General features: G+C 49.7%; 9 protein-coding genes across 9 annotated transcripts; 4 read left to right on the top strand and 5 right to left on the bottom strand.

Moving 5' to 3' along the window:
- Positions 1-373: 373 nt before the first annotated feature.
- On the top strand, positions 374-2,793 carry N7508_005214 (sterylglucosidase 1; the record flags this gene model as incomplete). Its single annotated transcript, XM_058463280.1, has 4 exons — positions 374-757; positions 807-1,738; positions 1,792-2,110; positions 2,164-2,793. The coding sequence occupies 4 exons, from the start codon at positions 374-376 to the stop codon at positions 2,791-2,793; spliced, it is 2,265 nt and encodes a 754-aa protein (XP_058319758.1).
- A 574-nt stretch (positions 2,794-3,367) lies between these two features.
- N7508_005215 (karyopherin MSN5) lies at positions 3,368-7,507 on the top strand (the record flags this gene model as incomplete). The annotated part of the gene is made up of 8 exons (XM_058463281.1): positions 3,368-4,856; positions 4,911-5,035; positions 5,088-5,159; positions 5,215-5,439; positions 5,499-5,602; positions 5,655-5,913; positions 5,967-6,109; positions 6,163-7,507. 8 exons carry the CDS (start codon positions 3,368-3,370, stop codon positions 7,505-7,507), a joined length of 3,762 nt encoding a protein of 1,253 aa, XP_058319759.1.
- Positions 7,508-8,225: 718 nt separating this feature from the next.
- On the bottom strand, positions 8,226-8,875 carry N7508_005216 (putative NADH-ubiquinone oxidoreductase subunit GRIM-19; the record flags this gene model as incomplete). The annotated part of the gene is made up of 4 exons (XM_058463282.1): positions 8,226-8,274; positions 8,347-8,499; positions 8,634-8,740; positions 8,825-8,875. The coding sequence occupies 4 exons, from the start codon at positions 8,873-8,875 to the stop codon at positions 8,226-8,228; spliced, it is 360 nt and encodes a 119-aa protein (XP_058319760.1).
- Positions 8,876-9,086: 211 nt separating this feature from the next.
- trm10 (tRNA (guanine(9)-N(1))-methyltransferase) lies at positions 9,087-10,307 on the top strand (the record flags this gene model as incomplete). The annotated part of the gene is made up of 1 exon (XM_058463283.1): positions 9,087-10,307. The coding sequence occupies one exon, from the start codon at positions 9,087-9,089 to the stop codon at positions 10,305-10,307; it is 1,221 nt and encodes a 406-aa protein (XP_058319761.1).
- A 399-nt stretch (positions 10,308-10,706) lies between these two features.
- Positions 10,707-13,277, top strand: N7508_005218 (uncharacterized protein; the record flags this gene model as incomplete). Its single annotated transcript, XM_058463284.1, has 3 exons — positions 10,707-10,725; positions 10,834-12,407; positions 12,462-13,277. The coding sequence occupies 3 exons, from the start codon at positions 10,707-10,709 to the stop codon at positions 13,275-13,277; spliced, it is 2,409 nt and encodes an 802-aa protein (XP_058319762.1).
- Positions 13,278-13,532: 255 nt separating this feature from the next.
- On the bottom strand, positions 13,533-16,852 carry N7508_005219 (uncharacterized protein; the record flags this gene model as incomplete). Its single annotated transcript, XM_058463285.1, has 3 exons — positions 13,533-13,535; positions 13,604-16,344; positions 16,393-16,852. The coding sequence occupies 3 exons, from the start codon at positions 16,850-16,852 to the stop codon at positions 13,533-13,535; spliced, it is 3,204 nt and encodes a 1,067-aa protein (XP_058319763.1).
- A 913-nt stretch (positions 16,853-17,765) lies between these two features.
- On the bottom strand, positions 17,766-19,877 carry N7508_005220 (uncharacterized protein; the record flags this gene model as incomplete). Its single annotated transcript, XM_058463286.1, has 1 exon — positions 17,766-19,877. The coding sequence occupies one exon, from the start codon at positions 19,875-19,877 to the stop codon at positions 17,766-17,768; it is 2,112 nt and encodes a 703-aa protein (XP_058319764.1).
- Positions 19,878-20,796: 919 nt separating this feature from the next.
- N7508_005221 (putative oxidative stress response protein Oxr1) lies at positions 20,797-22,006 on the bottom strand (the record flags this gene model as incomplete). The annotated part of the gene is made up of 2 exons (XM_058463287.1): positions 20,797-20,941; positions 20,994-22,006. The coding sequence occupies 2 exons, from the start codon at positions 22,004-22,006 to the stop codon at positions 20,797-20,799; spliced, it is 1,158 nt and encodes a 385-aa protein (XP_058319765.1).
- A 560-nt stretch (positions 22,007-22,566) lies between these two features.
- N7508_005222 (putative endosome-associated ubiquitin isopeptidase (AmsH)) lies at positions 22,567-24,210 on the bottom strand (the record flags this gene model as incomplete). Its single annotated transcript, XM_058463288.1, has 2 exons — positions 22,567-24,018; positions 24,073-24,210. The coding sequence occupies 2 exons, from the start codon at positions 24,208-24,210 to the stop codon at positions 22,567-22,569; spliced, it is 1,590 nt and encodes a 529-aa protein (XP_058319766.1).
- Positions 24,211-24,484: the final 274 nt, after the last annotated feature.

A 24,484-nucleotide genomic window follows, 5' to 3' on the forward strand; every position in this document is an offset into this window, starting at 1 on the left:
GGTTAGCTTCGATACGTCACTTATCGTTATCGCTCTCACCTCTTCTCCCAAGACACAACTGCTCTGGTTCTTGGAGACTCGAGTTTTGTTATTCTTTGGGCAGGTTGCTCATTGGAAACACTTACTGCTCTGCGTATCTATCCTGGGCAGCTGATTAAGCGGCGTGGTCGTGGCAGAGAGCTATTGCGCTGTTATCAGGCTTCCGGGGAAAGCTAAGCTGTCGGAGGATATCAAGGGCATCGAGTCAAAGTTTGTGTAAGAATTTCGGAGTGTTGACGCCAAAGCTGTTTTTGGAAGGTCCACCCCTTCATCGTTTGTCTAGACTCGTCGAGAGATATCAACACCGCTGCCTAATACTCTCCTCGAAACCAACATGGCACCCCTACGTCTCCGTGTCGTTGGCCAAACTTTCCGCGACCCCCAGAACCGCGAAATCACGCTGAGAGGAATAAATGCTGCCGCTGATGCCAAGTATCCTAAAACACCCGACATTCCTACATTCATCTCCGACAAATTCTTTGACGGGGATGATGTCTCATTTGTCGGACGTCCATTCCCACTGGAAGATGCCCATGTTCACTTCAAGCGGCTGCGGAAATGGGGCTACAATACTATCAGATATATCTTCACCTGGGAGGCCATTGAGCATGCCGGCCCGGGAATTTACGATCAAGAGTGGATTGCTTTCACTATTGAGGTGCTGCGCATAGCCAAAAAATATGAGTTTTTTGTCTTTATGGACCCTCACCAGGATGTGGTAAGCTTCGATGATTGAAATATCACACCTTTTTGCTAAAATAGCTTAGTGGTCTCGTTTCTCGGGAGGTTCTGGAGCGCCGATGTGGACGCTCTATGCGGCAGGCCTAAACCCTAAGGCCTTCAAAGTCACACAAGCGGCGTTGGTTCAGAACACCTACGATGTACCCGCGGAGTTTCCAAAGATGATTTGGAGCACAAATTACACACGATTGGTTTGCCAGACCATATTCACCTTGTTTTGGGCAGGCCGAGACTTTGCGCCAAAGGCCATTATTGACGGTGAGAATATTCAAGATTATCTACAAAACCATTTCATTGGTGCATGCGCGTACTTGGCTCAAATGATTCATGAAGCGGGTGATCTTGAGGGGGAGGTGATCATTGGATGGGAAAGCATAAATGAACCGCATCGTGGTATGATTGGCGTGCAGGACATTTCAATCATTCCAGCCGAGCAGCAACTTCAGCTAGGAACATCACCAACAGCATTCCAGGCAATGCTCACTGGCTCAGGCCGTGCATGTGAACAGGCAGTATGGGCCTTTGGAAGCTTCGGTCCTTACAAGACAGGCACAGAACTTGTGGATCCGGCAGGTGAGATGGTCTGGCTCCCAGCTGACCACGATGATAGCAAATATGGCTGGCGACGTGACCCGGGGTGGAAACTCGGCGAATGTATCTGGGCTCAACATGGAGTTTGGGACCCATCCACCGACACACTCTTGCAAAAGGACTATTTCTCAAAGAACCCTCAGACTGGTGAACACCTTGATTATGAGAAGTTTACGAACTCATACTTCCTGGATCATTACCGAAACTACAAGAATACACTTCGAGATATCTGGTCTGATGCGATCATGTTTTGCCAACCGCCTGTCATGGAAGTGCCACCTGATGTCAAGGGCACCGATGACGATGATCCTAACATGGTTCACGCCGTCCATTACTATGATGGACTGACTCTTCTAACAAAACATTGGTGAGAGCTAGCTAAATGATTTAACGGCATGTCAATTTTACTGACTGTAGCAGGAACCGTCTTTACAATGTGGATGTCATTGGTGTACTTCGGGGCAAGTATTATACCCCGGCCTTTGCAGTCAAGATTGGCGAGACAGCCATTCGAAATTGTCTACGTGATCAGCTGAAATTCCTCCGCGACGAGAGTCTGAATTACATGGGTAGCCACCCATTGGTATTTACGGAGATCGGAATTCCTTATGACATGGACGACAAGTATGCATACAAGACTGGCGACTACAGTAGCCAGACCAGCGCCATGGATGCGAATCATTTTGCGCTGGAGGGAAGCGCCTCTAACGGCTTTGCCTTGTGGGTATACGTCACACAGGTAAGGATCTCAATCGTGATAGAGTATAGAGGCATGGCGCTCACACAAAATAGAATGACCATGAATGGGGTGACCAATGGAACGGAGAAGATCTCTCTATCTTTTCCCACGACGACTTGGAATTGCCAGCAGGAACCGCTTCTCGGTCTCCCGATCCTCATTCCCCGGCCTACTCTGAAAGTCATAGCAATGGAGAAAACCAGCAAGTTGGGCCTCGGAATTTGAAAGGCGCTCTGGCAACACCTTCAATCACCAGCGACGTGTCTCAGCCTTCCTTGCGGGAAGCTAAAGGTTATCGAGCGGCAGAGGCTTACCTCCGTCCTAGTCCAACTTACGTGAGTGGGAGATTGAAGGATCATGTCTTTGATCTCAAGAACTGCACGTTCACTATGGCACTCACAGCCAAGGGGCCTACAACTGCTCATGCCCCCACAGAGATTTATCTCCCCGAGTTCCATTTCCCAAAGAGCAATCTTGGGGTCACTGTGAGCGGTGGCAAGTGGGATATTGACGTGCAAGATATTCAATCTGTCAAATTACAGCGCCTTCGCTGGTGGCATGCAGACGGGGAGCAAGATATCAAGGTTGAAGGTATCAAGCGGAAGCCCGGAGAGTTCGCTAGCCCGGGTGAAGATGTCACCTATCTGGAGCAATGCCAGAAGGGAGACTGCGCATTGATGTGATATTGCTATTTGGGATTCTGAGCTCCTCTGATACTTAACTTTGCCCCTTTGCGCCTTATTGAAATTGATTGCTAAGTTGTGAGCTCTCGGGTATATAGTTCCATTTCCGTATAGTAGATAAGATAACCAACGTAATGAGGGGCAAAACATATAAACAACGAATAATTGTAAATAAGGCTCATCTAAAATTCATTTATTTCTTACTTCAAGGCTTATCAGACCGCGAAGATCCGCGAAAGGAAAGACAACGCGTGGAGCATAGGTGAGCGGTGTGACATTGTTGACCAGGGAAAATTCTCAGCCAAGTCCCGGTTGTTTCCTCTGTTTAGCCTCCACCAACCCCGTGCATTACGCCGTGCATAAGTACCAATCCATACACGATCCGAAAATCCCCAACTCTCAATCTTGTCCCTTCCCGGAAAGAGCGAGTGGCGTGTTTAGATGGCCGTTGCGGTGTCCGACTGCTAACAGAGGGACGGCCATCCATTGTGACCCTAATATGATTGTTGGACTGTGACACCAGATTGAAACCGATTCACACCTTCTTCTTCACCAAACCCTTCAGCGCGTCGACATGGCTGCGGAGGAGTTGTCGGAGGGCGGCATGGCCGACATCATCCGTGCCCTGCAGCTCATTCACAACCCCACGTCGTCAAACGAACTTCGAAAAGAGGCCTCGCAATTTGTCGAAGCACTGAAGCAGACCGATGCCGCCGCGCGAAATGGCTTCCTGCTGGCCTCCCGCACCGAACACGAGCCGGTCGTCCGGTACTTCGGCCTCACCCTTCTGGACCATGTGCTTCGCCATATGTCCTTCACCAACTCCGACGAGGCTACGAACGTGCGATCGATGATCCTACAACTCGCCGAACACGTCCGACCTGAGGACCCTGCCTACTTCCGCAACAAGATCCCCCAGCTATGGGCAGAGGCTGCTAAGAAGAGCTGGGGACTAGATTGGATGGACATGGATGCTGCCCTGGTTCAGTTCTGGGATGCTTCTCTCGTGCACAAGGAGCTGGTTCTCTCTGTCCTGGAGACCCTGTCTGAGGACGTCTTCTTCCGTGAGGATATTGTGTCGTCGCTGCGAGGTGGTGAGCTCAACCGGGCACTTGTTGAGATCTTTACCCCTTCAGGCATCGTCGATCAAATTACATCAGACAAAGTTCCTCCTACAGTTCAACGCTGTGGAGAGGAAGGCTGGTTAGTCCGGATTTGCGGTTTCCTCGACAATTGCGTTCAAAATGTCTCGAGCTCGCCACAGGCCCGGGATGCGGCTGTGAAGGCGCTGGCAACCTTGAGATCTGCGTTATCTTGGTCTGTCTACAAAGCTGTTATTTCGTCTGGGGCTGTGTCTAGTATTTTCAGAGCTTTGCCTTGTCAAGATGACCAGGTGCTTTTGGGGGCTGTTGAAGCTCTCCATGCGCTCTATGGACGGAACAATATCGGCTGCGAGGAATCTCAGGGCTTGGTCTATCTCATCTTTGAAACTGATTATCTTGTTGTTTTACAGAGACTGTATGAGTGGTCCGTCGTGGGTCCAGACGATGTCGATGAGCCTAAATATCTTATCTCCAAGAAGCTCTCCGAGATGGTTTCTTACGTTGCTGGGTGCTTAGAAGACCAAAGATTCCTCAGAGATACCATGAACCGATTGAATCTTCCCCCATTCTTGCAATTCATGACCAACATCATGCAGCATCAAAGCTTGACAGTGTCCATCCCTTGTCTCCATTTATGGTCTAAGCTTTTGACCATCTCAAAGATTAGCAACATGGAGTTTGTGCTGGAGCAGACACCTCAGTTCCTTAACATCTGCACTTCAAGACTGATCCGCTGGGAGTCTCTTCCTATTGATGCAGAGGACCCCACGGTGCAATTCCTGGTTGAGGACATTGATACGACCCCCGAGAGACATGCATTTGTTGGAAATTACCGACGTTACTGTTCCTCGATCATTGAGACGATTACCTTGAAGAGACCCCAAGAGGCAGTGCGCGAAATTTTGGGCCGTGTGGATGGTAATTTGGATAACTTGTACAGTGGTGTCCAGCCATTTAGTAGTAAGTTTTTGCCAATGCCAAGGATAATGTGTCAAAGTCTGACATATCTTGCAGTGGAATCTTTCAGCAAATCGTCCATTCCTCTCATGCGAGCCGATGCCCAATTCGCAGTTGTCGAGGCCGTTATCAAGGGCTACAACAAGTGGGTTTCGGCCCACGGAAAGGCGCCCCAACAAGATGTAAGACAATTTGACTATGCCTTCTATACAAATCTACTAATACTGTCAACAGGAGTCCCAGCGCATTGAATTGGAACACGCCGTGGAAAACTGGGCATCAAGCATGATGCAGAGATCTTACGAGGTATGTTACTTGGCAGTACAAGCAATCGCATCATATACTTACGTTTGTGGTTTAGGATCCGGTAATGAAACAGAGGGTGATCAAATTGGTTGTTGACATCTCCTCAAAAGCTTTGGATAGCCATCCAGGCTTTGCCCTCAAGGTCTTGGAGCACATTCTTATGACGCGTCTGCCAGACCGACCAGAGTACCCATTATACTCCGAAGCAATCAAGGAGCTTCATGGGCTTGCAAGCCATGAACTTCGCCGCTTGGCTATGCGTTATTCTGACTATTTCGCCGTAAGCCTTGATTCAAACTCTCAATTACGCATGATCTCCTCTAACAGTGCTCCTCACAGTCGTTCTATGATTTGCTTGAGCCAAAGATCAAAGAAATTACATTGGCCAACCGCGTAGATGACAAGTTGCAGATGGAACTTACGTCCATTTTGCTCATCATCATGTAAGGGCTTTCCCGCTGCGCTGAGATGCTTCATGCTGACTGACTCCTTCAGGCAACGTGCAAATAATGTCGATGGTTTCTTGCGTCAGAGCCGGCTTGCATCTTTCCTGCAACCTATCAGGGAGGCATGGCAAGACGAGCAATTCCGACAAACCAGCTCATCATTCCCAGGGTTTTGTAACATGCTGGGTCTGGAGAATGTTGGCCCATACATGCAGTCCAAACAGGCACAAAAATTGGAAGATTGGTCCTTGGTCGAATTGGACAATGAGGGAAAGCTCGTCCAAGAAGAGATGACCCGAAAGTTCCAGGTATGAGACGGTTCACTTTCGATGTTAGATCTGACTGACTCACGATATCTTAGCTACTGCCATTACGTGGCACCAAGACTATGCTTGCTGTTTCTACCGACCGACTAAAGAAAACTGCCCAAGCTTATGGGGTTGCTTGTGAGATGTGGCATGAACTGATTCCTCTGATCCTTCCGACTTTGCTTCAGCTCGTGAGGTAATTATAGGTGCAATTAAAGTGTTGTTTCTAAGCTAACTTTATACATCTAGCCATGCCCACGCTTTTCACAATCCCGTCAACTGGAACATGGTCGAAGGCATGCAACCAGTCGTGGAGCGAATCCTGACTGACCGCTTCTGGCAAGCTGGTATCTCTACTGGTAGTCGTGATGAGTTCTATGCCAGAATCACCTCATCCAAGTCCACATTGGAAGGATTTGCATCATCGGTTCGAGGCAAAGTTAGAGCTGTCCGCGAAGCGTGCTACTCCATGCTGTTCAGCATGAGCAGGATGCGAGAGCACTTCTACGGATTTGCAGAACTCCCTGGTCCCCTAGCTGAAGCCTTGTTTATTGACTCACCCCATCTATCCTCTCATCAGTTTTCTGTTCTTTTGAACATCTCACGCTGTCTCATCGATGATTGTCCCGTGAGATTCCGCGCTCAATTCTTGCCTCCAATGCTTTCTACTCTATTCACCAACATTGACCGGAAAGTCACCACCGAATGGGAAATTATTGAACAGCGCAGGGACGGACTTTCAGATGGAGATCTCACTACCGAGATGAAGTCAGAAAGCGTCTTGCGCCAGCTAACGTACTCTGCTGTGATCATGGTAGCCAGTCTATTCGATCCGCAAAGAGGCGGTATGAAACCCCACCATTTTCAAGGCTCGCAGTCGTCCGTACGCCCGAAACTGACCGAATATGAATCCTCAGACCCTGATGGGACTGAAGCAGACCCTAGTGCACCTCAGCCAACTCCCGAGCTCTCTGACTCCATTCGCCATTTTGTACTCTCTTCTCCTGAGATTTTTGAGCCCGTCATGCTCTTCTGTACCCACGCTCTTCGCATGCGCGATACTCGTTGCTGCAGTATCATTACCCGTGTCATCCGATCCATTCTTCAAGACTTCGCGCCCCCCAACAACACCCCCACCACCGCAACCATTCGTGAGTTCATTTGTACCGAGGTTCTTCAAGCTTGTATCACATCTGTACATGAATCCTACTTTGTCGACATGCAAAAAGACCTCGCTCAGCTTATTGCATCCATCTGGGTCCTCTATGGCTTTTGCAGCGAGACTCCCCGTGCCGTTTTCTTGAGCTTGCCCGGTATCACCGAAGAGAAGGTCGCCTCGACCGAAGCTACGCTCCATCGGTGCACCTCTCCACGCCAACAGCGTGCATTGATCCTTGAGCTTCTCGAGCCATTGCGCGGTATCAGTGTCGCCGAACAAGGCAAGATTTTGGGCTCCCGCGAGGAGCGTCGCAAGGCTCGTTCTGCCTTACAGGAAAGATACATGACCAACGAGATGGAGAGTCAGCAGCAGAATCACCGTGTCGACATCAATGATGGCCCCGATCTTGGTGGTGTTGCTGACCTCTTCGGGTAATCTTGACACTACTTGCTTTATAATACGACTTCCACAATATCCAGTTCCAATAGACACCATTGCAGCCGGTTTACAGTTCCAATGCCTAGCGGCTCTTTCTTTTTCTCTCACTTGCTTGTTATCTGTTCATTTGCGTTGCTGCTTATCGAATATCCCCGCCATGAGCGAGCGGTAGCGCTTTGAGAAAGTAATATTATAGAAAAAAGAAATCCAACCATGCTTCAACTATTGTCCTTTTTGCTATTGCCAACATCCTCATCGTTTTGACTTGATGTGATGAATCTACAAAACGGCGTCAAAGAGGATAGGGCTTGGGAGGGTCACAGTCGTAGCGTACCTACGTAGAGGTTGGAGAACTGTAAGCACGCTACGAGAATAGTGTACATTACAGCTTGAAATACGGCCTAGAATACGGGATGGATGGGTTTACACTATGATTTAGAATTGAACGAGTAAGAACAGCATATTGCAAAAGACTGAACTAAACTCTTCATTGGGCAAGTAATATCTACAATGTTTTCCTCGAAAGTTCTTCGAGGCGGTTCACCCTCACTACCACAAATCTTGTCTATGACGACTAAAGAAGGCCTAGTTCAGTATGTATACCATGAAAGGCAAAGGGTCACCCAATCAAGCATCTCAAAAACACCAGCATCATACAGAGTCAAAAGAGAAAGGAAGTTAGAGATCACTAAAAACCAATGACGTTGTCAACAGTTTATTGAGTGACGCTGGCGGGGGTATAGGCGAAAGTAGGGCGGACAAAGCTGTAAAAAAGTAAAAAGATTAGCACAGATTCTAGCAGCAACAAAGCACACCAATGGGCGGGCTCAACATACCGGTCAGAGTTGTAGACCTTGGCATCGGAGCCGAGGAGCTCGTTGGCGCGAGCCTGGTCGGCGAAGTGACGACGGACCTGGTCGCGGTCCTCCTCGGCCTGGAGGAGAGGAGTGATGTGCAGACGGGACCACATCTTCTCACGAGCGAGCTCGCTACAATTCGAAAACAAATTAGTCATTTATTCCAGTGTGATTGTGTCTCTATCCTTTTCAGATAGAGAGAAACTCCAATTGCGATTTCTCGGCACAATCGGAGCAAGGGCAGGGCTGCTCAGGCTGAAACGTACTGCTGCTCCCGGACACCGTGGAAGTACTTGTAGAAGCCGTAGGCCATAATCATATGCATGCCAATCATGTAGTAAACGGGCTTGAAGCCGCGGGCAGGGAGGTTCCGCTATAGAGAAGATGCCGTTAGTTCTGGTTTGCTTGTGGGCGCGCGAGGCCATTGAGACCCTGGGAGCAGGTTTGAATCGCATACCTTGTACTGAACTTGGGCGTAGCCCCCCGTTGGGGGCATATCCTGAGGCATGGTGGCGGTATTGGGCGGGTGGAGGGCTTGGAGGGTGTCCGTTGAAGCCGCCGTGACAATTGAGGTTGGATTGGCAGTGTCACGTGAGGGGAACAGTAATGAGGGCTGTGGCGCACGTCATTGGCTGGCGGGTTCTGGGGCTTTTTTCGCGATCTACTGACAGCCCACCTTGAGAGTTTGATATATTTGCAGTTTACACTCCCTGCTCGGCATGGAGGATCAGGAGCGTCCTCGTAAATTACCAAAGCTCGGCCACGAGGACGATTCAACCCAGGCACTCGGTCCTGCCATGACTGGAGCTGCAGAGGTGGCCGGCAAAGAGCCGGAGCCGGCGATTGAGAACGAGCCCCACGATCTATCCGAGTTTATTGTTGAGAAACACGCCAATACCGATGAAACTGCGTCCATAGAGGGCGCCGACGGGGCTCCGGCTAAAATGTCAAAGAACCAACTGAAGAAGCTCCGTCGACACGAAAGTTATTTGGCAAAGCGCGACATGCGCAAAGACCAACGGAAAGAGAAGATTGCACAAAAGAAAGAACGTCGCCAAGCTCTATTCAATGAGGCACGCGCGACAGGTGGCGAAGAAGCTGTCGAAAAGCTCCGCGAGACATTCCGATCTACAAAAGCCAAGCACTCCAAATCCACCCTGATACCCTTGACATTCGTGATGGACTGCGGCTACGACGATCTAATGCTACAAAAGGAGCGCATCTCTCTTGCATCGCAACTCACACGATCCTACTCCGATAACAGCCGCGCACAATACCACGCACACCTGATGTGCTCATCATTTGACAAGCTACTCAAGGAACGATTCGACACCGTGCTATGGGCACACAAGAACTGGAAACGCATTCGGTTTATGCCTGAGGACTTTACACATGCTGCCGAGCTGGCCAAGGCACAGATGGCAGGTCCACGGGGAGGCAGCCTTGCCGGCCCGTTCGCTGAACAACCCGATGCGAAGCCTGAAGACGGCGAGGTCATCTATCTTAGCAGTGATAGTGATAATACTTTGACTGAGCTGAAGCCGTACAGCACTTATATTATTGGCGCTTTGGTGGACAAGAACCGACACAAGGCCGTCTGCTACAAGCAGGCTGTTGCGAAGGGCATCAAAACCGCCAAGTTGCCTATTGGCGAATACATTGAAATGTCTCACCGCTCTGTATTGGCCACCAACCATGTTGTTGAAATTATGCTTAGGTGGTTGGAGTGTCGAGACTGGGGTGAGGCGTTCATGAAGGTCATCCCTCAACGCAAGGGTGGAACATTGAAGGGCAGGAATGGTCAAAAGGTGACTGAGGCCGAGGCCGAGGCTGAGGATGATGCTGAGAATGCGAATGAAGAAGCAGAATCTGCAGAACAGATGAAGCAGATTGAGGTTATGGAGGAAGCCAGTGAGGATGAAGACGAGGAGAAGAAGTAGATAGGAGTGCATGAACTGACGTAAAATATACAATATGACCTCTGGAAAGGTCTGTACATTTTCCAATCCACATTCAATGACAATAATTTCACCCGAGACAATGAGTAGCAAACTCTTTCAGCTTGTCTCAATGCTATCTATATATTGCCTATTATAGACTAGCTTTAGTGCCTCGGCGCCTGAGTTACATAAGCCAGTAACCGCCACAGTCTATGACGGAGGCGAAATTCATTGTGATCTCAGGAACTTGTATTTGCTCTTGTATCACTCACTAAAGGCAGAAGAGCATCTTGTCTTGGGATCTCTTTCTTTCCTTTTTGCGTTCATTCTCTTTCACCTCCCTCACCTCCCACTTGCCTCTTACATATTTCGGTTGTTTGGCAGCTGCCCCTCGCAACCATGTTTATGCTCCGCAACGGTAAGCAACGCGCTTTTCATGCCCCTCCAAACCCTCTACATATGCACATTTATTGTGACGAGACCATTTGATTAGCCAGCTAATCTCATATTATTTGTGATTCAATAGTGAGCAAGTTTTTGTTCGGTGACGCTTCGAAAGAATCCATCATTGAAATCCCTCAGGGCGAGCTGTACCTGGTCCGCCCGCAGTCGCCGAAGGGTTACTCGGAGCTTATCTTCAAAGACGCCGTTGCAACAATTCGACGTACCGGTCAGGACTTTCAATACCAACTCGTGGTTCAGAGAGCCTACGAAGAAGGCGAGGAAGAACTTGCAGATGACGACGGTGAACAAGGTGGCGGCGACAGTCTAGACAAGGACGAGAAGGTTTTCCTCCTCGACCAGAGCCTTCACTTCCGCTCTGAGCTTCGTGACGGCGGAGAGAAAATACTGGCTTGGGATGATCTGAGCGGTGACCCTGGTGACCTTTTTGAGTTCATCTGCGATCCTTCCGTCCCATCTGACAAGGTTGCCACCTTCGAGCTCGCTGCCTTCCAGTGCCAGTACGAACGTAAATTCCGCCGCAGTGCCCAGAAAGCCACCGAGGACGAGCTCCAGGAATTCTCATATAGCGAAGAGAAGCCCATTCCTTCTGCAAGCCCGGTTTCTTCCCCAGCAACGAAGCCACACGCACCTCTTCCGTCGTCCGAGGATTCTGCTGCAGCCATGGCCAAAGATGTTGAATATGCCCAATCCAAAGGACAAATGAAGGCCCCTACTTTTGAGGAAGAGGCGACCACTGCCCCTCCTTCTGCAGCCCATCCTGAGGCTAAGGAGATCCTTTGCAAGGAAACCGCCGAGCTACATCTTTTCGACTTCTCTACCGGTACATTTATTCAGCAGGAGTCTGAGGTGGTTGCTTCTGTCGCAGAAGTTGGCACTTGGCAATACTGGCTTCAGATCACTGGCAAGGACAAAGAATGGCTCGGACAAGCTGTTGTGGCCGACATCAATCCAGTCTTCAACTTTGAATACCTATCCTTTATCTTCAATCACTATGGCGAAGATGGCTCGGCTTACTCATGGCTGTTGCGTTTCAAGAACCAGCCTTCGGAGGAACGATTCCAAGAAGGCTTGATGCAGGCGCTGTGGGAACAGCTGAATGAAATGAAGTGGACCAAAGTTAAGGAGAATGACCGAGACTACGTGCTCGATGCTTTCCAGGATCTCACCATGGAGGATGCTGATGCTGTCCCCGAGGAGGTCGAAGAGAACGAAGAAGACGCCGATGAAGAGGAGGACAACGATAAGGATGATGCTCAGCGCAGTGAGCATTATGACAGCGATGAAGAGGAGGAGGATGTGGTGACTCGCGATGTGGATGGAAACGTGAACTCCCAATTGGCTGTCGGATACAAGCACGATCGTTCGTTTGTTGTTCGCGGTTCCAAGATCGGTGTCTTCAAGCACACCACTCACAACAATCTTGAGTTCTCTACAACCATTTCGAAGGTGGAGACCCCCAAGGGGGGTCTGTTCAGCCCCAAGAAGGTCATGCTCCATGCTGAGGACCAAAACATGATTCTCCAGAATGGAGATGATCCAAACTCCCTGTACAAGATGGACTTGGAGTATGGCAAGATCGTCGACGAATGGAAGGTTCATGATGATATTGCCGTGGAGACATTTGCCCCTGAGAACGTAAGTTTGGCCATCCCACATTATCCCTAAATGTGTATGCTGACAATCGCCTAGAAATTCGCCCAAATGACTGCTGCTCAGCCCTTCGTCGGTGTTTCCAAGAACGCGCTCTACCGGATTGACCCTCGTCTTTCCGGCAACAAGCTTGTTGATGCTGACTTGAAGCAATACGCCAGCAAGAACGACTTCTCAGCCATGGCCACTACCGAGAAGGGTTATCTCGCTGTTGCATCCAACAAGGGTGACATTCGGATGTTTGACCGTCTGGGAATCAACGCTAAGACTCACATTCCTGCTCTTGGCGAGCCGATAATTGGTCTTGATGTGTCAGCCGATGGACGCTGGGTGTTGGCAACTTGCCGCACCTACCTGCTTCTGATTGACTCCCTGCAGAAGGAAGGTAAGAACGAAGGAAAGCTCGGATTTGAGCGTGCTTTCGCCAAGGATTCAAAGCCTCAGCCTCGCCGTCTCGGTCTGCAGCCAGAACACGTCGCACAATTCCAACATGAAACCAAGCAGCCTCTCTCATTCACCCCAGCCCGATTTAATACCGGTGTTGACTCAACTGAAACCTCCATCATCACTGCCACTGGTCCATTCATCATCACTTGGAACATGAAGAAGGTGGTTGCAGGCCGCAAGGACCCATACACCATCAAGCGCTACGGCGAAAATGTCATGGCCGACAATTTCAGATTCGGTTCCGACAAGAACGTCATTGTCGCCCTGCCGAATGAGGTCAACATGGTCGCCAAGCGTACCTTCCAGAGGCCCACTCGTGAGTCTATTGCAGGCCCAGCTACGCCCAAGCGCGGACGCGGCTGGGGCAGTCACCTTGGCAGAGATAATATTGTCAACTCTCCCTATTAATCTTCCACTCTCTATCTCACGGGCCACTGAATTTCTTTCTATTGTTGTACCACTACCCATACCCCCTGATGTTTCATGTTTTTCCTTTTCTTTGTGATCTTTTTCTTCTCCGTCTACGGAATGAACCCCATTGCTCTTCTACTCTATATCCCGCATGATCTGGCCCTCTTAAGTTTACCAAGTATGAATTGAGAATTGATAACCAGGTCAGACTGGGATTTGATTTCATTTAGATAAGTAGGTAGTTCAGGCAATTTACTTAACATTATGTATAAGAACAAGAAACAATCAATCCAATAGCTCCCCGCAGAACTAATACTTCTGACATCTTCATCGTCATCCCCTTCTTCGTCGGTCCACTCATCCTCATTCTCAAACTCCCCACCAAAGAACCCACCGTGCTCCTCACTCATATGCTTGTAGATCACATCATCGCCGAAGTCCTTTCCGCAGAAGTAGCACCAGTCAACACCGCACCCTTCAACCAAACACTTCATATGTCCACACCCTGATATCCGCATCGTCATAGTCTCACACTTAGGACAAGGCTTAATAGTATCAAGCATCCTCGCCTCAATCTCTGCCCGAGCCCTTTCATCTCTTGTCTCAGCCAACCTCCTTCGATCCCATTCAGCATGACACTCCTCGCAAGTCCAGTCCTTCACCTCAGGTGGCGCACCACGGGCACAGCTTCGCTCCATGAACTCTTTGGCTGTATGACATTCCTGACACCATGCATAGATCAACGAGCCCTTGTTTTGAACGGCAAGTGCCAAATCCTTAATTGCCTGGATACCCATTCCGTGCTTTGCTAGTCTCTTGGAAGCAGGGTGTCGTCGACAGAAGGGGCATGCCAGTGTCGCCGTGTTGATTATACATCCGGCGGAATTGAGACCATACCAGCCATCGAGACAGCATGTGCAGATTTTCTGGTGGCAGCCGTTTCGTCCGCAGGCTCGGTTCAGGGTTCCTGCTTTGAAGGAGGAGAAGCAGAGGGAACATTCTGTTTTGGTTGTCTTGCGCTTTGCCACGAGGGTTTGGAGAGTTTTTGTGAGGCCGAGGGAGTTGTGGATTAGTTTGCCGTTGTAGACTAGGCTGAGGTCCGCGTCCGGGATTGGGAAGAGAGTTATCCTGGACATGAAGCCTTCGGCGCCCATTGTCGATATGACTTGGAAGACGGAGATGTTTGGAAAGGCCCTTTCATTTGGCTTTTCTGTGTCCTGTGCGAGCCAGGAAAGGGTGTTCTGGGCTTCCAGTTGGTTTGCGGTTACTTCGACTTCGGTGGTTGGTTCGTTGCCAGCCGTGCAATGGGGACAGATGAACTCTGACTCGTCGAAGGAGGATGGTCTGTATTCTGTTGGGTATATCATGCTGTTCAAGCAACGACTGCATTTGACAGTTGGGGCAGCATTCGAAGTCTGGTTTCGACAGTAGTAGCATTTCGGAGGCACATTCAATGCGTTGACAGCGTACACGATGTACTGGGCCTTGCAGGACACTGCTCTACATTCAACCCAGGTTGCATTGGAAGTGGAAGTGACTTCGTGTGAGACTCCTACTTCTATGCGGGCCTTCATATTTTCAGCTTGCACACCAATGCATTGGCCACATGTGCTATCTTCTCCCATTATGGTGACAGAACGGGGGAACTTGCACAGTCGACATGTCACCAGCGGCCCAATGGGTCCACTCGATTTGTCTGGGGTCCAGGGCGTTTGGGCGTTGAGTGTAGTGTTGAGGTTCAATTCGAGAAGTTTGAAGGCAACAAGACGCTCAAAGAATACTTTGTCATTGGGGCTCAAAAGCCTGTAGTTATTCATCGCCTCTCCAGCATGATCGAGAGCTTCGGATTGATTTCTGTGGTATGCTTCATCGGCATCGATGAGAAGCGTCAAGCATCCGATATTCCAGTTCTCGGGAGTTGAGATGTCGTTCCACTTGGTTTTAAAGCCAAGAACCTCCCGCGCTGCTACTTCTGTGAGTGGCTTCATTCCCATGCGGAGACTGAGAGCAGCGACAAGAGCAGCAGGACGAGCAGAAAGCTTCGTGCCGGGAACAATGAGATGAAACAGATATTTCCAGAACAGACTTCGGTATTTCTGTGTTGCCATCGCCAGTGGGATTTTCACAACTTGTTCACTTCCGGCGCTGGCAATGTGTTCCGGCAAATCTTTTGCTGATTCCACAACGGTCATCTGGGTAAGAATAGTTCCCACTCGGCGTAGAATATGGGGATTGCATGATCGACCAATTTCCAAAAGATCGGCACGGGTCAGAGTTGAGTTAGAATTGGTGCTATCTCCAGAGCCAGTAGTTGCACGGCTGAAGCACAGAGTTGGATCGAGAAACACGCAAGGATACTTGTCATCGTCAGACACACTGTTGATATTCGATGTGATCTCTTGGGCGAAGTCGTAAGAGTCTTCCAGCCATTGCTTCATATTCTCCCGTTGGCTCGTGTCTGTAATCTTTTCCAGACTGCGGCTAAACGCAACCAGGAGCTCTTCACGATGTCCATGGTCCCTATCATTACATACCGCTCTCCACAGAGTTCCGAAAACAGGGTTGAGTGCCATTGCCTGGACATTCTCGTTGATTATTTGCGTTAAACACTTGACAACAAGATCTTTGTATTGTGGATCTGTGTTCCAGCGTTTTGCGAAATCCAGGACAGGAGTTGTCCTCTTCGGGATTAGCCTTTTGAGGATGTGGGTAGTCAAGCAGGTGGCTCTGATGTTGTTTCTGCGGGTATCGTTCTGGGTCTGCGAGAAGTAAGACAATGATTTCACATCTTTCTCGCTGAGAACCTCTTCGATGTCGTCAGCGGACCGATATTGCAAGAGATTTCCTGTCGTATATTCCTCTCCAGATGAGCTGGGCGAGGGTGCCTTTTCTACCCCCATCCACGCCAAAAGCAGATCAACTGTCAGCTGTGAGGGATCTTCTTCCCATTTCAGAGAAGTACAAGCACCACCGGTAATGTGACATAGATAGGTATACCAGCCTGCATCCTCTCCTCTCATGTGACTGTCGAGGATAGTGAATACCTGAGACGACTTTGGTCCATCTCAAAGGAGTCTGCTCGCAGACACCCAATCTCGAAAAAAGCTCCCACAGTTCGAAAAAGACGTTAGGCTCAATGCGGCTTGTTCAAGAGGTGTATTGCGAAGGCGAGTTGTTTGATCCACGTTAGGATGAGGAGGTGCATCGGTGTAAAGGAAGATGAGGGTTTCCGCATCTGGACGCATGAGCTCATAGGCCCTAGCAAGAGCAGTCTTGTGGGCTTCATCAGTGTCACTATTTCCGAGTGGCTTGAGCTGCTTGACGAAATCAATTAGGTCGGGCTGAGATTCTTGCGAGGCTTCGTCTGAGTTTTGATGCAGCCACCCTGGCCAGTCGAGTAGCTTATCCCCCGTGTAGTCGTAGTCACGGAAGGCGAGGACTCCGATGCGTGAGAAGCATCCTGTCAGAGCAGAAATAGAAATGATCTGTGGAAGGGAGTTGTTGAGGGAGCGAAGGTACTCCATCATGGACCCCGTTGCGTCCACGAGAATCAAAAGGTCGTGTTTCTCCATGACGAAAGACTTGGAGAGAGAAGGATAAAAAGCTGGGGAAATCCATTGTTTATGTAGCAAAAGGTAGGTGCCCTGTGCGACGTGTTGTCGGCGTGTGAGTCAACTTGCCAACCTGAGAAAGATGAAAGGATAAATGCCGGCTACATGAAAGCACCAAGTTCAAATGAGTCATTAAGTTGCCTGTGAAAAAATGAATGTGAGTACAAGTGCTCGGGTGGAGGTGAGGCTCGGGGTGTGTTTCGGGTTAGCGCTAGATCTCACGAGGCTCAACCGTTCATAGATAATCCTGAGTCACCTCAGACTGAACAAAACTCGTAAATGACCACGTACAAATATGAATTGCCGCTCTCTTTTGCTGCTCTCATGTGTAAAAAGCAGATAGGGGACCGTCCAGTGGGGGTCAAGCGTAGAGAAACATGCATCTATGAAATGTTGGTATGACCTTGGAAGTATAGCAAATAATCCGAAGCATGCTAAGTTGGGATGAAGATTCCAATTGAAAGCTCAACTATGAGTTCAGGTCTAGATTGGAAGATCATTGCCATTATAGCGCATAAAATTTATCGAATTTGCTTCCATGGAACGAAGCTGGCCTTTGCATATTATGCTGCTACAGCGACGTGATCTCCAGTCCTCATATATCCCTTGGCTGCTCACCCCACAAAGTCCGCAGCCCGCGTCTTAAAATTTGAATTGTGGATCAATTGCTTGTTCAGTCGATATCTATATCTGTCTCCGGGTTCAGCTTTAGTCTTGTGAAGGAAGTTCTTTCTGTACAATTCATCTATGGCTCAGCGCCCTGGGCACCACCGACGCACACTTATCTGACAAGAGGAAAAGGACCGTAGATCTTATCAATTAATCAACTTTCTAACAAGAATTAAGGATAAAGCCTTCCATGATGTAACCCCCCTCATACTAGCATCCCCCAAGCGGCCTTCCCGCTGCGCAATGATAGCTTTTCTCCGCGCCCATTTCCTTGAGACGATGATGAAGACCTAGAGCTCCAAGCAGGAACAGCAGCACGTAATTGACGCCTCCATGTCGAGGTAGCTTCATCATCCTGCTGTCTCTTGGCCGCCAATTTCTTTGATTTTTTCCGTGGTGGTCCCTTAAATTGTTGTCCTGGAAACAGTCGCCTGAATATGGGCTCTATCCATTCTGGAAGACAGTCATGCCTTCCTCCTGAATTCTCCTCGGTCGGCTGAAGCTCCTCGGCTACTATCAAAATCTCCTGGCCACGCGAATTGGCACTCACTTGCCTTACGTGCCATGCTGTGGTAAATGTGTCCACTATCCAGGCTATGTCATGGTCGTAATTTGAGCCACTCGTTGATATTGTGACATCTTTCAACTGAACCGATTCAAGGGGCTTCGCATCAGAAATGACTTGGAAAATTGCGCACGCAAGCTTTCGATCGATGATAGAGTCAACGATAATCCTTTCCACATGACCATTTTGAAGCTGATGCTCTTTGTAACGGGCGCTTCCGCAAGGCTGACTCTGAAATTCGTCAAAAGATGTATCGTTGAGCGGCATGTTCGCACGAGACAACATGTTCTCGCTTGATAGAGTCATTGCCTCTCGCGAGATCTCATGCATTCGAGGTGGTAGGATTTCATAGTCAAGATGCAGGGTGCTGAGATTTTTCAATGACCCCAAGGCCATGTATGAGATAAATTGCTTGGATTGATCTTGACTGCGGTTGAGAGGAACTCCCAATTCTTCTAGCGACGGGCATCTTCCATCGATTAGCCGGATCTCCTCTTCATTCACGAACTGCCATGCTGCCGGATTCAAGAGCTTGAGCTTGCGCAAGCGGGGCCCATGATAGCCGACGAGGGACTCTATACCAATAAGGGAGTGCCATCCTTCCAAGTCAAGCTCAGTCAAAGGAGGCACAGAGTGGAGAAAGCTGTTCGCAGAGTTGTAGAACTCCGCTGATCGCAAAAAATCGGAACCAATGTTCAGGCTAAGAGCTCTCACAGATGGAAATGAGAGTTTCGTCCGACCCCATATACCGAATACGTCGTTATCCAATCGGCCATGAATTTTCAGAGTCTGCAAGGTTGAAAAGTCTGTATAGTGACTCCACCGGTACAGCGTATCCCCATCAAAGTCCAATCTGCTCTCGAAATGGAGGGCTTCCAATGAAAGTTTATCAGACGGACATTCGCTTTCTGATGGTATGTCAGGGGTCCTTTCGTTTCTCCTGAAGCGAAGCTCTTTGAGATTCGACGCGCTAGTTACAGCTCGCAACAAAGACTCTCGTCGCTGAAGACCTTGGTAGGGAGGTTCGCAGTCAATACCAATGCTGATTGAGTGAAGCGAAGGCGCCCCAGGCCACATGACATCCAGATTTTCTGTACGTATAACAGGGCTGTTGAAGTAGTAGTCCAAATGGAGACGGCATTGCGGTTGATCTCGGTGTAAAGTATCAAGGATGCATGGTGGCATGCCATTAGTCCAGGTCCAAATGAGATCTTTTAAGTTGGGAAGGATTTTGATTAACCTCACAACGGGTTTGTAAAGATCGTCCGAGAAATCCCGGTCAGGTTCCCAATAGTGGCGTGGATGCCGACTTAAAGGAGATTCCTGCCATTGTCCATACTGTGTCGTATGGTTAGTTGCCTGAGTAGAAGATAACAGCGTGGACAGGCAGGGCGGTTTCCATTCATCCTCTTCGTCATAGGCTCTAAAATGCGACTTAAGGAGTTTGGGGTGTGCGACGAAAACCCGACGGACACAGCCAAAACCGTCAGCTGCTTTGAGTCGTTTAATAAGGCGATTCACAATTCCTTTGAGCTCTGCCTCTCGCCTGGGCCTAGGAACCGCTATTTTGATGTCGTGGAATTTTATGGACTTGACAGCTGGTTGGATAGCTGGTTGACAGTAGGCGTAGTAGGTTTTGCTGGTCTTTGCAAGACTGAACACCGCTGCAGGGTCTTCAGCCACAAGATAACCTGTGATTATATGTACAACTTCTGGCGGAAGATGGATGCTCGCGGCCTCCTTGCGAGGCATCGTGGTTCTGGGGACGATTAATACTTTTTCCGTTTCATTCTTGCAAAAAAAGGATACTGGTAGGATGTACTTAAATGGTATTACTTTTGGCCCCCGGGGCCACACCTGAGAGCAGACCATGCTACTCGTGGACTAGATTTTGGTATTTGTGACTCATTTCGACTAAAATAGGACCCTTGGACTGCACAGTAATAAAAGGCCCCTACTTCGGCCAAGCAACCTGGTTCGCCCGCTTCCACCCGGAGAAGCTCCTATCCGCTACAGAATGGTATGTCAACAAGACCTTTCGAGTGATCGGTGTCCTGGAAGAGTGCTTGAAAAGGATCGGCACGGAATGGCGAGTCGGCGATAAATGCACGTTTGCAGATTTGTCTTTTGTTACTTGGGCTGTTGTCGGTGAAGGTCTGCTACACGAGTTGAACCGAGCAGATCAATTGGTGAAATATCCTCGATATAATGTTTGGTTGAAGTCCTTGAAGGAGAGAGAGAGGGCGGGGGGTTGCTAAGTGTTTGGGTATTATTGCTGAAGGGCGGGCAGCGCATGGGTTGAGATAGAGATGAATACCGACCCAGGTAGAGTTGAAATTGATTTGAGCTTAGATCGCAATTGCATGCTGTTGTCTGGTATATATTAAAAAAAAATGGAATCAGTAGATTAGGGTTAAATGATTGACGAGGAACAACAATGCGGAAGATCCAGCATCACATCGTCGTCCGGGTATTTGAAGTGCTGCTGAAGGAACCAAATTTGAGAAATTTCTTCAACGTTCGGACTCATTTCCTTTGCAGGATATTCTAATCCAAAGAATGCCATGGACGATGAATCAAGACTCTTGTATGATGCACCGCCCGAGTATCGGGTCCGCCAATGGATGCGTGGGTCATTTATACATATGCCAAGCTGCATAAATTCGCTTGTTTACGAGCCGACGTACCACACTTCAACACCGAGAATATCAAACTTAACACCCTCGTCAGAGAGAGGCTCGTTGCCAAAGGTCTGGCAGGAAGCGCTGACGCCTTTTTCGAGGCTTTGGTCAACCCACAATCCGTAGTGACCGTCACTATCCCGATGTTAATAACAATGCCAATGAATCCACAAGTGAAGGAACTTACCCTCCTCCCAGACTGAGAAATCCAGTTTCACAGAACATCATATAGTCATTAACGCCACTGTAGGGGAATGCCTTGAAGCGAATGCGCTCAGGGGTGCTAGCACCACTGCGCGAAGGAATAGAAGAAGGCGATGGAGGCGCAAGGACACCCCCACTAGCAGCAGCGAGATTGGTTTTAAGATTGACATTAAGATTGTGAGAAGGCGATTCCGAACGAGCATTCTTCAATTTCGCCTGGGGGTCATTACGCAGCGTACTCCAGCGGCCAGCATTAGTAGTATCCGCAGAAGGCGGAGGCGGAAGACCAACACGCTCAAGCGCCTCCTCGGATTGGGGGCCTTCGCCCGGTAGAGCGAGAGGGAAGCTCGCCGGGGGCGGGAGCACGCTTGAGCGCCAGAGGAAGCACTCTCCCGTGCCGAAGAATTGCGAGTTTGGGTGTGGCGCGTCGGTCATGTAGGCGCCGAAGACGGAGCTTGAAGGAGAGGAGTCGCGAATTACGAGGACGTAGCCCGCCCGCGGGCTGCGGTGCGAGAACTCGGCACAGTTCTCGTAGAGGGTAGAGAGGGAGGCGCCGTCGCGGTCGAGGCTGTAGGCCAGACGCCAGGTCTCGGCTAGTTGGAGACGTGGGGGGACGAGGAGGCGGATTTCTTCCGCGAGCGCGCGGGTTAGAAGCTGTTGCTGAAGGAGGTCGTCACCTTTTGGGATGCTCAGGGTGAGGGGTGTGAGTGGTGGAGGCTGGAAGGGTGAGGCTGTTCGGCGGGGCGTGAAGACCTCCGATGAGGAGGACGACCTCGACCATGGGAGTGCGGATGGCATGTCGTTGGATATGTCTGGCTCAGTTATGCGACGGTAGAGACCCGAGACAACGTGGCTGACTGGGTAGGAGAAGTAGGAGGCGGCGGATTGGTAGGTGTTAGGTGTTTTTTGCGTGGGCGTGTGAGATCCTGATCTCGAGGTGGAGGAAGAGGGGATTGGAGGATCGGGGGAGAGATCTGCCTGAGCTGAAGACGACATGCGGAGATTTCAAGTCAATTGCTGACAAAAGAGCTTGGGTTGAGCCTAGAGAGAGAAAAGAAGGGAGAACAGAGAAGAGAAGTATGCGGAGGTGATGAAACCACTATCGCTTATCTGTGGGGTGAGCCACGTCAGGCTTCACCTGCTTATTTATGTTCCCACGCGACTTGTAAGTCTCGTTAGATGTATATGTTGGAGATGTTTGCTGGTTTCCAGTGTAAGTTTGGTCTTCGACGCAAGCCACTTTGCTTGAGATCTGATAAGCCTTTCCATGGAAACTTAAGCGTAACACCACAGCTATACGACCTTCGAAGAGCTTTCGGTTAACCTATTGAATGACAAACTTTCCGAGCAGGACAATGGTTTGAAAACATAATTAAATTGAGATCAAATTGATGTAACAGTACTCCTATATCAAGGAGCGCAACGCCCTGGTCCATCTACACAATAGGTTGTTGAACGGGTCTTGCCACGTCAAGAGTCATTTTCATGAAAACAATATTGGTATCATAATAGTGTTGTATCAGGAGATCCATATAGAAAGAAATCATATCGTCGCGCTAAGGTCGCAGATCTACTGTCTCGAACTGGAGTCCATCAACCTCGAACACGTGCCCCGGTCGTAAAGCTCCAGTGTAGATGTTTTCCTCCGCATGTGGGTGGAAGAGACCGGTCTGCGTACAGCTCAAGACAGTCTTGAGTCCTGGCGGGTCAGTCAGACGGAACACGCCCCAGTCCGGATCTTTGCTTGGAGCGCACACGATAGCGATGCTCTCTGGGAGCATGACTTGATAGCCGCAATGTGTGTGCAGGTCGCGGGAGCTCATGAAACAGGTCTGCGATGGATGCGTGTGGATCCATCCGAGAACCATTAGGTCCTCTGAGTCACAGTAGTCGAAAAGAGCAGACTCGTTCACCGTTTCGCAGGTGTCCGATGTGGATGTCTGCTCTGGAATCACGACTTTGGATATGAAGAGTGCGTTGGAGACTAGAGTACCACAGAGGACTCCACATGTCTCTAGGTTGTTGCGGGTATTGGGAGAAGCCAGGGATAAGAAGCGATTTCGGAGGTTGGCTGGCAGAAAAACGGAGCGCAAGGGAGTACCATTTTCCAGATAAGCGGAGGGTTTGAAGGTATAACTGGATGGGTCGAGATCAGGCCGCTTGATGCTTGTTTCTTCTGCTCTTACCTTGTTGGGCAGTGGTGGGGTTGGTGCCACTTTCAATGGCGTTGGCGGAACACTTGTTTCGATGATCGAGGCCCTGCTCGGCTCAATGCGTTCCTTTGGAGGCAAGATAGGAGGCGCATGGCGTTCTACATTCTTATCAAGAATGGCGATCTGGCCCGGTGATACAGTGGGCTCCAGAGGCTTCTGACGCGGCACACTTGGATATTTGTAGACTGAAGAACCTCCGCTCACTGAATCTTTAGCCCGCTGAGCATGAAATGGCTGATGCGTGTGATTCATGTTGGACCTGATGTTCTGAATGCGTCGGCTCAAGTCTTGATCGCCTGATCGAGTGTCCGGCTTCGATGCAGCTTCCCAGTCACCCCACACACCGGCTGTACGGCGAACCTCCACTTCCTCTGGCGATGCGCCTTTAGACCCTCGGACAGTTGCACGCCGATTGAGCTCATACTGGGCAAGCTGAACAGCAAGGTCCCGGTTTTCGCCGGCTTCCAAGGGCTCGGCGACACCGGCTAGGGCGGGGTCTGCGACTTGCTCTCGCGGCTCCGGAATGATTTTGGATTTAGTTGGCAATTTGCGGGACTGACGCTCGTGCATCAACTGAGTGTAGCGCTCATATCGCTTGTTGATCCTGGGCCTTAGAACCTCTAGCTTGCTCAGGTTCTTCTCTACCTCTTTTTCGGCAGCCACCAAAGCTTTGCGGTCTTCTTCATACTTTGTAGTATCCGGGTGTTTTGAAAGATGAACTAAAATCAGCTGGGCGTGTCGGAAGAGGAGGAGATATGCTTGTTCGTCGTGTCCTTCGGATTCGTAGATTTGGGCCTAAGGTAAACAAGTTAGGTATGAACAAGTTTGATGTGAACAGAAGTTACCAACCTCTCGTAAAATTGTCGCCGCCGTCCTCAGCCAGTATCGCAAACGAACTGATGAATTGTACTCGTAGTTTTGGGCGATGCGAGTGATGTTCTCTACACTCTGAGGTGGAGTACCCCCGGAGCCGATGTTGGAAGCCATCACGAACACAAGGTTAGATCAAGCCTCAAAAGGCATAAAGAAACAACCTCCTAAACCTGGGCCTAAACCTGGGAAGACCAGCGGTAGTAAGTGAGAGCCGCATCTAGACGTGAATGGGGAGCAAAGTTGGTGGGGAGGTGAGCGGGAAGCTTGGTCTCTCCGCTCCGAGAAAAAAATAGCTTGGACTCTCTTTATGCCCATGACATAAACCCTTTCTGGTATCCATTCACAGAATGGCTACCAGAGCTGCGAGAGCAATACCCGCGACCGTTGC

The sequence above is a fragment of the Penicillium antarcticum genome, assembly GCF_028974205.1.
Source record: "Penicillium antarcticum strain IBT 31339 chromosome Unknown utg000005l_segment0_segment0, whole genome shotgun sequence".
Lineage (NCBI taxonomy): Eukaryota > Fungi > Ascomycota > Eurotiomycetes > Eurotiales > Aspergillaceae > Penicillium > Penicillium antarcticum.